Below are 12,937 nucleotides of genomic sequence, written 5' to 3'. Positions count from 1 at the left end.
CGGCGCGAGAGAAGGGGGGGACCCCGTAAAACGCGGGGGGGGGGGGGCAGGTAAAATAGGGCTTGCTGCCGTTTTTTTACATGCTCTGGAACGGAACGCTGCGGTGTGAATTACAGCCCAAAATACCATTGGAATACATTGGACGCAGTTTTGATCCGGTCTATAACTGCTCCGCTCTGCTCCTGGAATGCGCTTGGTGTGAACAAGCCCTCAGTGGTTGTCTGATGCGGATGAAATGGTGCGTACGAGATAACAAAAGTCATATGAAACTTCACCAAACAGCACAAAGACTTCCACCAACCTACCCAACTTCTACCACGCCAGGCCACAATATAGTGCCAACCTATTCAGATGTTTCTCAGTGCTTGCCCCCACCCATAGACACAAATGTAAACTTACATATTTATAGAAAGCTCTTTCCTTAGAAGTATTTCTTTTATTTGGGTCATGTGTCCATGGCTGCCCGCTGTCCATTGTTTTTAGGAAGTTGTAACTGGCAACAGTAGAGACCAGGAAAAGGCTTTACATGTTGGGGGTTGTCACTACTTCTTTGCCTTTTACAGAGAACCCCAGCAGAGAAGATGATGAGGCGACACAGTGCCCCACGTCCTCTGTGGTTCTGATTGAGAACCTCAAGGACAGCTGCACTCCTGAGATGTTGAACCTCTTGGTGGAGAATATCAGTGAAAAGAACGAGGACACAGACTTCTATGTCGAAAGGATTCCGGAGATCAAATCTGCTGTTGTTACCTTCAATTCTGAAAACGGTGAGATATCTGGTTCATTGTGCTCCTGGGAAAGACGCGATACACACACATCTCCCCCACTGAGGGGGCCATTCTACAAAGCTCATCCCTTAGCATTAAAAAAAAAGTTTTAAGGCCGGACAAAAACAAAGACCCTTTACTACAGTGAGAGTGCAGACATCCACTCATACAACAAGCCAAGATTTGTGGCGCTCTTCCAGATTACAAAGGAAAAGCTGCCCACAGATGTCAGATAGGTAGTTGGAGGAGAACACTTTCACATATGCATACACAATCACAGCCTAGTGCATGGTCAGTGTCTGTGAAGACATCACTGATGTTTGACAGCAAAAAGTTTCCCCGCACACTCACCAGCCAACATGCAAAAAAACTTGTCTCACCGCTAATTTTAAAAACAGAGGTTTAGATACACATCTTCTGCAGAAAATGTGAAAGCCGCACAGCTGCGCCAAGGCACCTCTATATAGTGCGGTCCTAACTCTAATTTATGAGAGTCTCCATCTTGGAGCACATGTAGCAAAAGATTAAATTGGGTGCAGGTTTGTCAGGAGGAAGCCCAACCTTCTTAAAGGCGCAGGAACGCACAAGGGACCCCCGCACATCACAACGGCAGCTGAGACCCCCGTATGCGTCACTGCACCAAATCAGTCAAGCAAAACAAATGGCAAATGGCTTGTGAGTGTGCTGGGAAACTTTGTGCTGTTGTACTGTATAAAGCCCTTCCATGTGCACCTTGCTTAGAGATGGCGACACATTGATGAGTGCGTTTGCCATTTGTTTTGCATCACTGATGTTTGGGAGCAGAAGACATTGACCATGACATAGCCGGCCAATGATTGCCATCACTAGCTACTCTGCATGAAAGGTTTCCATAGACAGCCGCGATAATATCTGCAAATTATTACAGTAAAACATATTGCATAATTTATTAAAATTGCCTCTTATTCAGAGGCTGCCTGCCTCCCTCTCTCTGAGTCCAGCCTCCCACGCCACCCTGAAAGCCTTCACCCACTATCTCCAGGCGGGCCGCATACCTCTCCCTACTGGTTATCAATCTGGCACTCTGGTGTGAGGTGGTTGTGCCGTGTCCCATCTCGCTGCACTGAAAAAAAGTACTACACGCAGTATTTTTCTGAGCGCTTACCGCCCCAGCAGCATGCAATGCGAATTGCCTTGTCAAGGTATCTGGTATGATCCCACCTTTGGACCCTGTTCACACCTAAGCATGCTGTGAAAGCGTGCCATGTGTGCGATTTGAGGCACATTCATTGAATGCATTAAAAATGTGCAAGGGCTCATTGTAAGTCCCCTTTGTGAGCTGGATAATATTTGATATATTTGGAACCATGCTGGTGGGTTTGTTTTCAACAGTTTTTACATGTTTTAAGTGTAGGGGTATCCCATGGGAGGGGTGTTCATACAATCATACTTTGTGGTTGAGTTGTGATTTTATATGATATTTGGGGTTTAGGGATACATTTTGATGTGTTTGTACATTTGTTTCGTGGACAGCTGAGTCTGTAGTAGTTTGATTGGCAGTCCTTGTCCTGCACCCTTAGTGGTTTATTTTGTTAATTGGCAATATAAGTTCTAGTGCTTCTCCACTGTACTCCAAAGAGAAAAACAAAATGTCTGCACATATTATTCATTTGTATAGCTGATTGTGATTTGTCTTCTCACAGATGTTCCAGACTTCATTGGAAGGTTTTCTGGAAGTCCAAGAATCAAACAGCAAAACATGAGAGCTAAATATCTGGAGAAAACCAGGAGCATCAGGGTGGAGGGTCTCCCGGCCAGCACATCGGAGGGCTACTTTGAACTTTACTTTGAGAGTGTGAAGCATGGAGGTGGACCGATAGAGAAGAAAGAGATGTTACTGGAAGAAGGTGCTGCCATCATTACATTCTCTAGTGCTGAAGGTAAAAGCTTTCAGTCTGTGTGTTTAAAGTTATATATTGTTCCTGTACAAAAAGATAGTCTACAGAGGCTCCTGTCTTAGTCACAATAATCTGAAGGCACCACAGGAAACCTACAAGCTGTAGGTTCATCTAGACCAGCCTTTCTTAGCCATGGTTCCATGACACTCTAGGGTTTCTCCTGAGGTTTATAGAGGTTCCTTCAGCAGTGTCCAGATGTGAACTGACCTCCCACCTACACTAACCATCAATACAAGGGGGCAACTTGTCACTGACGCCCAAGGTAAAGGGTAATTTCTGACCACTAATGGTAGAGAAAACCACACAATTATCCTCATTTCTTTACTATTATTGTTATTATTATTAATAATTTCATTTCAGGATCATTACCAAAATAATGTTGTTGTATGCAGCAATTCATTTGTTGAATAATATCATAAAAAAATCTTCATACAGTCACCAGAATATTATATTTTTTTATTCCTGCAACTAGCAAAAACTAACAGGTCTATTCACTAAAGGGTGAAGGGTTTGGAGAAGGCAGGAGAAGTGAAGAATTTAGGCCAAAATTGCTGATTTGGAAAAATTATCCAATTCAGCTCACTTTCCAGCTCAGCTACGTTGTCCTAGATTGTTCACTTCTCCAAACTCTTCACCCTTTAGTGAATAGACCTGTCAATGACCAGGTTTGGGTGCACTGCCCCATTAACTGGAATTTCAAACATGTAGTGAGAAAAGGATTAAATCACAGCCAGGTCCATAACAGCATACTCACCTATTGAGGCTTTGGTCCACTAGTAGGAGGCGTGAGCTGGTATTGATAGAACCAGAGCTGGGGAAGAATGGGATGTACTGGATGGCACTGCAGGAAGAGATGGATATGTGTACAGAAATCTCCTTTGGGTAGCTGGATGTCAGGAAGTAAGAATTGATTAGACGAGGGGTCCGCACCAGGTATGTTTATCTGTGAAGGAACTGTGTAGGAAACATAGGAGCACTTATCTCCTCCTCTGGGCAGGGCTCAGTGGAAACAATGGCAGCAGAGGCACCCGCTTTGGGCGCTGGAGAGTGGGAGGCTGTCCTGGCTCTCCACCCATGTATGAAACATAGTGATATTCAGTAGAAGTAAAACTTGGTACTGCTCTTGATTGTCTACAAGTATATGCTAATTTAGACAATAGTATAGAGTGACAAAAAAGAGAGCGCTCTCCTTTTTTTGTCATTCTATAGATGTTAAGGTTCCTGCCTTGTGGAGCTGCCCCAGTGTGATCAGGAGGAATCAATTAAGGAGGAAGGCATGCTCTGTGATTCATTTGCGCTGGGAAGATTGTGAGTTTACATTAAAGGAGAACTATGAGGGGGGTGCTTTTCACTCAGCCTCATAATCTGAGACACTGAGACTGTCACAGGTTGGCTCAGTAGATCGGGAAGTGAGTGAACACATACCGGCGCTCGCTCACTTCTTGATCCTGTCAATGAAGAGAGCCATGACAGGGGAGTGACTGGATTCTCCCCTCCCTTGTCCGATCCTCCAGCGCTGACTGGCGGAACGGACGGGGGAGGGGCGGGCACCGCTGTAATCAATTAAGGAGGAAGGCATGCTCTGTGATTCATTTGCGCTGGGAAGATTGTGAGTTTACATTAAAGGAGAACTATGAGGGGGGTGCTTTTCACTCAGCCTCATAATCTGAGACACTGAGACTGTCACAGGTTGGCTCAGTAGATCGGGAAGTGAGTGAACACATACCGGCGCTCGCTCACTTCTTGATCCTGTCAATGAAGAGAGCCATGACAGGGGAGTGACTGGATTCTCCCCTCCCTTGTCCGATCCTCCAGCGCTGACTGGCGGAACGGACGGGGGAGGGGCGGGTACAGCTGGCTCTGCCTCTAGATAGGCAGAGCCAGCTGTCACTCACGCAGCTGGGCGGATCCAGACATAATTGTCGGGATCCGTTTCAGCTGCAGCATCTCAGTATACCGCGAGCTGTAGCTCCCTATATACTGAGCTTTGGGTGATGGGAGGATGCTAGTTTGTGTCCTCCCGTTACCCTTCGGAGAACTATGGGGAAAAGCCCTGACCTCATAGTTCTCCTTTAATTTAGACAACAGTCCAATATCAGAGTTTGTGCTGCACCATTAAAAGGTGCCCCCTTATATAGCCAGCATACTATCAGTTTAGACCAAAACCATCCTGCCACATGGTTCATAATATCATGCATACCCAAACACATCATTTCAGTCACACGGGATTCTAAAAAAAATCTAAGATCCCAACGAGGTTATCCGTTTTAGTTAATTATTTGCTTCAGTTGTAAATGGTTTAGAGGTCATGGCCAAAAACTATCTGAATAAAAAGATGTTCTCCAACATACCACACTAGAGACATGAAGGGAGAAAACTGCTCGGGTGGTAAGGAAAACAAGAACCTTTTAATGAGACCGTTTCTGTTACTAATACAATGTTTGTCTATTTCTTGCAGTTGTAAAGACAGTTCTGGCAAAGCAGCATACATTTGACAACTCGGCCCTATCAGTTTACCCGTATTACCCGTCCATTGGACAATGGCTGTACGGAAAGAGAGAAGCGCATATCACGACACCTGGCCCTGTAAAATACCCCATCAGCGCACATGTACTGGAGTTTATCTATAACACGGCACAACTAAAACAAAATATGGAGAAGCAAATGGCAGATCACTGTTGCCACGTGGAATGGCCAGATCCAGGCCACCACAACCCTGTCATTACACTGTCTTTTCCCAGCAACCTCTCCACACATCTACGCACCCTGGCAAAGATAGTACCGACCTGGAGCAATAATGTCAACGCCCAGTTCTCACTTCTTATGTCGAAGTATAAAGTCATAGAGTGTGACCTGAAGCCGCCGGTGTGGGAAGCCATCAAAGAAAAAATATCCAGTTCATCATATGATGGCCTCCTCATAAAACCAGTCTTAGGTGCAGAAAAGGCTTATATTGTGGGCATTTCAGAAGAAGTTATGAAGATTGAGCCAATATTCAGAAACCTAGTAGAAGGAACCACTAGACAACTGAGCAGAGTGGTAGAAGATGTGCGGCTTGAACCCGCGGCTTATAAAGTAATGTTTGCACATGGTCTGGAGAAAAGCATCCTGGAAGATTGTCCACATGTGAAGATTGGCTATGATGGAGCTTCTGAGACAATCAAACTTCATGGGCCAAAAGATCAAGTGCTTACTGCCAAATGTGAAATTCTCAATACTCTCCAAGAGCTGAGGTCCAAACCTATTCACCTCGATCCACACATCATCCAGTTTCTGATGGCAGCAGACAACGAAGAACTGTCATGTAGTCTTCTTACAAGTAAGAACATTAGAGCAACATTTCAGGTGGAAGACAATACAGTCATGATAACTGGTTACTCTGATGAAGATCTGAGAAACGCTGAGGAAACCGTGATGAAAGAATTGGTCTGTAAGCGGATTTCTGTTGAGGATAAAACTATCACTCACAGTCCCGAGTGGGGAAGTTTAAAGATTTTTCTAAATGAATCGTGTAACGCTCAGGGGAGGAAAGTTTCCATAGAGGAGTTCCCTGTGGGGGATGGAACTGAAGTGGTGATCGCTGGTCTATCGTTACCGGCAGAAGAAGCCTACCAGCAAATCCGTGACTTTCTGGAGAGGAATGCTTTCGTGACGAGGGACATCAAGCTGAAGTCAGTGGCAGTTCTGCAGTTTATAGAGGAAGAAAAGAATCGGGAATGGAAAAGAATATTACAGAATGTGAAGGTGGTAAAGAAACAGAACATCATCTTTTTGTCTGGTACAGAGATATATGTAAAGGAGGCAGAAAACTATGTAACAAAAATTGAGTCTACACTTCATTCTGACACATTAAGCATTGATAAACCCGGAGCCAAAAAATTCTGTATTGACAATGAAGACATGTACATTACAACAGCAAAGAATAAATTCAGCTGTGTGATATATTTTCAGAAGGATGGAGATGGCAGAAGTTCAGGCCATCAACTTAACCAAGGTGAACCTCTTTGCCAAGTCAACCTCCAAAATGAAGTCACAATGGTGGTATATAAGGGTGACCTGTGCCAGCACAGCGCTGATGTCATCATTATTGCATCAAATAGGGATTTAAAGCCCACTGGGGGACCAGCACTGGATTTGCTGAAAGCAGCAGGACCCAAACTTCAAAAAGAATGTGAAGGTATTGTTCAGAAAGAAGGAGAGCTGGAGCCGGGGGAGTGTGTCATTACAGGTGCCGCTAGTTTGCCCTGTGAGAACGTGATTCATGCCGTCGGTCCTAAATGGAGTGGAAAGGCAGATTCAAAATCTGAGCGTCTTCTACGGAAAACGATAACTTGCAGCTTGAAGGTGGCTGAAGAGAACGGTCTCACTTCTGCTGCAATTTCTGTGCAGAGTTTCGTAGTCTCTGGAATTCCTGCAGACATGTGCGTGGAAAATATTCCAAAATCCATCAAACTATACACAGAAAACCAAGAAGAGGCCATCACAAGCATCAAAAACATCCATCTTGTAGACAACGATGACCAGATCCTAAAGGCTTTAACCAAAGCCCTGAAGGAAGAGTACGGAGAGGAGATCATGGAGGTCACCCCAAAGAAATCAAAGAAAAAGTATCACAAGAAGAAGAGAGAGGACACAATGGGAAAAGGTGACCTTACTAGGGTGGTCACTAAAGAAGGAGTGCGCGTCAATAAAATACAAGGCAATATTGAGGATACAACAGTAAGTATTATGCAGGTCAACATGGGCCTTGTTACCCTGTGGACAGAGTCGCTTTAGATGGTGTTTTTAAGTGAGCAACAGGCAAATGACCCCTTTTGCTGCCACCACGATATGTCATACATTGGCTGTAGCATGCGTCTGTAAACAAACTCCTAGCTGCTATAGTGCCATCAACTTTTTACTGGAAGTGATTTGAGCAACTGTAAAGTCATCTGATCACTTCTCTGTGTGTGGTAAAGTAACTGATGCCCCCCCACCCCCCACTTGAGACCATGTATCCCAAGCTCAACCATTCCTCCTGGGTGCCAGGAACCTCCATGGTGAGTGTTAGCAGGGAGGGTGGAGGGAGCCCAGCAAATGTCCACTCGTTGATCCCCCTCGCCCTGGCTGCTGTCAACCTGGAAGCAATCAGCTTTATGTGACTTCTGGTTTCAAAATGTCCGTGAAGGTTCTCATTCATCCGGGTCACATGGCATATCTGTAAAAAAATAAGTCAAGGCAACTGGACTTGCTGTATTTTTCTTGATGGCCAGTGAAACGTCTTCAAGAAAAATACAGCAAGTCCAGTTGCCTTGACTTATTTTTTACAGATATTCTGGTTTCAAAGTTTGTCATTGCCTGGCCCCCTCCAAAGCTAATGGAGCACAGATTGTCAATGGAGTTTAGAAGTGACATTAGGTGGTCCAACAGACCCCTGATATCTCCATAAAGAGAACCTGTCACCTGCACTACGCTATCACACTGGGGGCTTTTCATCCTGCTTGTCACAGGGGCCTTATCACCCCCCTCACCCCCCCCCTCCTCAGGCTAAATTGCAGATGAATAATACATCTTGGTCCAGGACATGTCTCATCCTGTGATTGTAATATAAAGGAGCAGATGCACGTTGTGTACTTTTAACACATCCTTGGGGTTCAGCTTCAAAAATGTTCATCCAATTTAACCCTCATTATTATACTTCCACACAAAATAAACACAGCCCCCCGGAAGTTCTGGTGACAACATTTATATCTGCAACTTCTCTTTTCTAGGTGACCATTAATGGGTCAGGAGTGAGTCTGCTCTGAGCTATCACAGTACAATAGTCATGTTGTTTCCTTCTGTAGGCCGATGTTGTTGTGAACAGTGTGGGGAAGGACCTCGATCTTCGTTCTGGAGCCGTATCTAAGGCTCTGTTCAGGAAGGCCGGAGACAACCTCCAGAATCTTCTGGATACGGAGAGCAAGGGGAAGGAGGTGGCAGACGGCTCCATATTCATTACCAACGGCTGTAACCTGTCCTGTGACACTGTTATCCATGTTGTGGTTCCAGAGTGGGATGGTGGAAGTGGTTCTTCTGAGAAGGTAATAATACAAATATATCTGTGAAGGTTCTCATGTGTCCAGGTCATGGTGGAGCGAGTATTAATCACATACCCCAGCATTTACACCCCACTATACCAGGAATATAGCCCAACATATATACCCCACTATACCAGGAACATACCCCAGTATTTATACCCCCACTACACTAGGAATATACCCCAACATTTATACCCCCACTATAGCAGGAACATACCCCAGTATTTACACCCCACTATACCAGGAACATACCCCAATATTTATACCCCCACCATACCAGGAACATACCCCAATATTTATAACCCCACCATACCAAGAACATACCCCAATATTTATACCCACACCATACCAGGAACATACCCCAACATTTATACCCCACCATTCCAGTACACATTTTACCCCCCGCCATACCAGGAATATACCCCAGAATTTATCCCCCCACCATACCAGAACAATACCCCAACATTTATACCCCACCATACCAGGAACATACCACAACATTTATACCCCCACCATACCAGGATCATACCCCAACATTTATACCCCCACCATACCAGGAACATACCCCAACATTTATACCCCCACCATACCAGGAATATACCCCAATATTTATATTATCACCGTACCAGGAATATACCCCAACATTTATACCCCCACCATACCAGGAACACACCCCAACATTTATACCCCCACCATACCAGGATCATACCCCAACATTTGAATCCCCACCATACCAGGAACATACCCCAACATTTATACCCCCACCATACCAGGATCATACCCCAACATTTATACCCCCACCATACCAGGAACATACCCCAACATTTATACCCCCACCATACCAGGAATATACCCCAATATTTATATTATCACCGTACCAGGAATATACCCCAACATTTATATCCCCACAATATCAGGAACATACCCCCAACATTTATATGCCCACCATACCAGGAACATACCCGGGCATTTATACCCCCACCATACCAGGAGCATAACCGGGCATGTATATCCACACAGATAGTACAGACACTTCATTCCAATCACCATGGAATGTGTAGATGTTGATTGTCTGAGAACAGGAATGGAGATGTGAACGTTGAGGAACCCCACATTCTACTTCCATAATCCCATCCTTTGTGTCTGCCTGGGTGGTGATACATTGATTCACATGACTGAGGGTGGGAATGGTTGTCAAATCACCGGCATAGAGATGTTAAAACTGCATATAAAATGGCAACACACCAACAGTGAGATTAAAGGAGAACTATGGGGTCAGTGTTTTTCCCCATAGTTCTCCTCAGGGTAACGGGAGGACACAAACTAGCGTCCTCCCGTCACCCTAGGCTCAGTATATAGGGAGCTACAGCTCGCGGTATACTGAGACGCCGCAGCCGGAACGGATTCCGACAAATCTCTCTGGATCCACCCAGCTGCGTGATTGACAGCTGGCTCTGCCTATCTAGAGGCAGAGCCAGCTGTACCCGCCCCCCCCCCCCGTCCGATCCGCCAGTCAGCGCTGGAGGATCAGAGCGGGGAGGGGGGAATCCCTGCGGGGAGCCGTGAGTGACAGTCACCGCTCTCTGCAGGGACATGATCGAGAAGTGAGCGAGCGCCGGTATGTGTTCTATCACTTCCCGATCTATTGAGCCGGCGTGTGAGTTTCATTGTCATCGGTCGGCTCAGATTATGAGGCTGAGTGAAAATCACCCCCCTCATAGTTCTCCTTTAAGTAACTACAACAGGGGGGTCCACAATGTGTACACCCTCCTGTATAGAGAAGAAACCCAGACTGCACGTGGCTGCAGTTGTCTTTTTTTCAGGATTTTTCCCTTTTATTTCCACCTAGTGATCCTGCCAGTAACACACTTCCTGTCCTAGGGTGACAACACTCAGGGGCGTCCCTAGGCTGGGTGACACCCGGAGCGGTTACCGGGTGTCACCCCGCCCACTCGCCGATGACGTCATCGCGCACGCGCGTCGATCTTCTGATACCTGCCGGGCGCCCGACTTTTCAGAGGCGGTGGGGGGGGGATGACACCAAAATGACTGTCAGTCATTTTGGTGTCACCCGGTTGCGAGCCGCACCCCCCTTGTGACGCCACTGACAACACTCACTCACTGAACTCTATCGCTGGAGGAGCATCCTAGACTTATCTCATGATTTGGACTACAAACACCCACTCCTCATTTTCATTACACAGGTGGAGGTGTTTTGTAGTTGGCAGAAGATAGCTGGGAAAGCTGATAACATTGAGGTTTTAATCCAATGCACAGGAAGTGGCAAGGATACGCCATTTCTGTCAGGATCAAAATGAACATTTATATATTATTATTATTATGGTTACACATCAGCTAATAGCAGCATTCTATTCAACAGATTTTAGGTGACATTGTGACGAAGTGTCTGCATGAGGCAGAGAAGAGGAAGAAGGGATCTATAACCTTCCCGGCGGTCGGGACCGGAGTTCTCGGGTTTCCCAGACCTGCTGTTGCTGCTCTAATGTTTGAAAAAGTTCTCAACTTCAGCAGCAAAACCAAACCGGTCCATGTGAAGGAGGTGAACTTCATGCTGCACCCCAAAGACCCCGAAACCATAACGGTAACAAAACCCGAATATCTGCTACAGGTGGGGGGGGGACATAAAAATATCGACCTTCTTATACCAAAACCCTCCTATCCCTTCTATTCCGTCATTAGGCATTCTCAGCCGAACTTGAAAAAAAGATCGGGAGCCACAAGGAAGCCGGGAAAGGTAAGTGACTTTCATATACAGTATATATAATGCAAAATACCTGCCCCCCCCATAGTATACTGTGCCGTCTCTGCTCCCACGTAGTATTGTTTGTGGTCTCTGCTCCCCCGTAGTACAGTGTGCCGTCTCTGCTCCCACGTAGTACAGTGTGTGCAGTCTCTGCTCCCCCGTAGTATAGTGTGCAGTCTCTGCTCCCCCGTAGTATAGTGTGCAGTCTCTGCTCCCCCGTAGTATAGTGTGCAGTCTCTGCTCCCCCGTAGTATAGTGTGCAGTCTCTGCTCCCCCGTAGTATAGTGTGCAGTCTCTGCTCCCCCGTAGTATAGTGTGCAGTCTCTGCTCCCCCGTAGTATAGTGTGCAGTCTCTGCTCCCCCGTAGTATAGTGTGCAGTCTCTGCTCCCCCGTAGTATAGTGTGCAGTCTCTGCTCCCCCGTAGTATAGTGTGCAGTCTCTGCTCCCCCGTAGTATAGTGTGCAGTCTCTGCTCCCCCGTAGTATAGTGTGCAGTCTCTGCTCCCCCGTAGTATAGTGTGCAGTCTCTGCTCCCCCGTAGTATAGTGTGCAGTCTCTGCTCCCCCGTAGTATAGTGTGCAGTCTCTGCTCCCCCGTAGTATAGTGTGCAGTCTCTGCTCCCCTGTAGTATAGTGTGCAGTCTCTGCTCCCCCATAGTATAGTGTGCCGTCTCTGCTCCCCGTAGTACAGTGTGTGCCGTCTCTGCTCCCCGTAGTATAGTGTGCCGTCTCTGCTCCCCCGTAGTATAGTGTGCCGTCTCTGCTCCCCGTAGTATAGTGTGCAGTCTCTGCTCCCCCGTAGTATAGTGTGCCGTCTCTGCTCCCCGTAGTATAGTGTGCAGTCTCTGCTCCCCCGTAGTATAGTGTGCCGTCTCTGCTCCCCGTAGTATAGTGTGCAGTCTCTGCTCCCCCGTAGTATAGTGTGCAGTCTCTGCTCCCCCGTAGTATAGTGTGCCGTCTCTGCTCCCCTGAAACAATACACAGCCAGACCACTTCCTGTCCCTGATTTGGGGTTGTTTCCGGAGTTCCTCCACTATTGTCAGTAAATGTATCCTGAGGCCGAGAATCAGATAACACTGGAAAGTTCTCCGCTGGCTCAGCTCAGGAGTGGAGAGGATGCGGTCAGATCTGCCATCGATGACATCATCGTCTCACTGACCAGCAGGAACTCCGGAACTTTCCATTCTAAGCTCACTGCCATTTTGTGGCTCATCGGGGCTAACTGTCACTGTGTCTCTAACAGTCCGAATGTCAGCCCAGGGAGAGCACGAGATGAAGATCGGATCCGTCACACTTCAGGTGAAGAGAGGAGACAGAAGCAAGGCGAAGGCCGATGTCATCGTCAGCTTATCCAATTCCCCGTCAGGTAAAGAAACAACGACAAATATGAAATGTTATTTGTGGTATAAGA

The 12,937-nt window shown here is 46.6% G+C and overlaps 1 protein-coding gene across 1 annotated transcript in view; it reads left to right on the top strand.

Annotated features, from left to right (window-relative positions):
• The window catches only part of LOC108803431 (poly [ADP-ribose] polymerase 14-like), a 27,343-nt gene that overhangs the window by 5,959 nt on the left and 8,447 nt on the right, over positions 1-12,937 (top strand). The window contains exons 5-11 of the mRNA XM_018575273.1: positions 564-767; positions 2,450-2,686; positions 5,163-7,423; positions 8,530-8,766; positions 11,144-11,365; positions 11,464-11,518; positions 12,770-12,892. Of these exons, the coding sequence (XP_018430775.1) occupies positions 564-767; positions 2,450-2,686; positions 5,163-7,423; positions 8,530-8,766; positions 11,144-11,365; positions 11,464-11,518; positions 12,770-12,892 (3,339 nt within the window). The remainder of the gene's footprint in view (positions 1-563; positions 768-2,449; positions 2,687-5,162; positions 7,424-8,529; positions 8,767-11,143; positions 11,366-11,463; positions 11,519-12,769; positions 12,893-12,937) is intronic.

Source organism: Nanorana parkeri, unplaced genomic scaffold (genome assembly GCF_000935625.1).
Source record: "Nanorana parkeri isolate BGI_ZX_2015 unplaced genomic scaffold, ASM93562v1 scaffold3724, whole genome shotgun sequence".
Lineage (NCBI taxonomy): Eukaryota > Metazoa > Chordata > Amphibia > Anura > Dicroglossidae > Nanorana > Nanorana parkeri.
The sequence above is the reverse complement of the archived record's forward strand: the minus strand, read 5'-3'. Positions and strand labels throughout refer to the sequence as shown.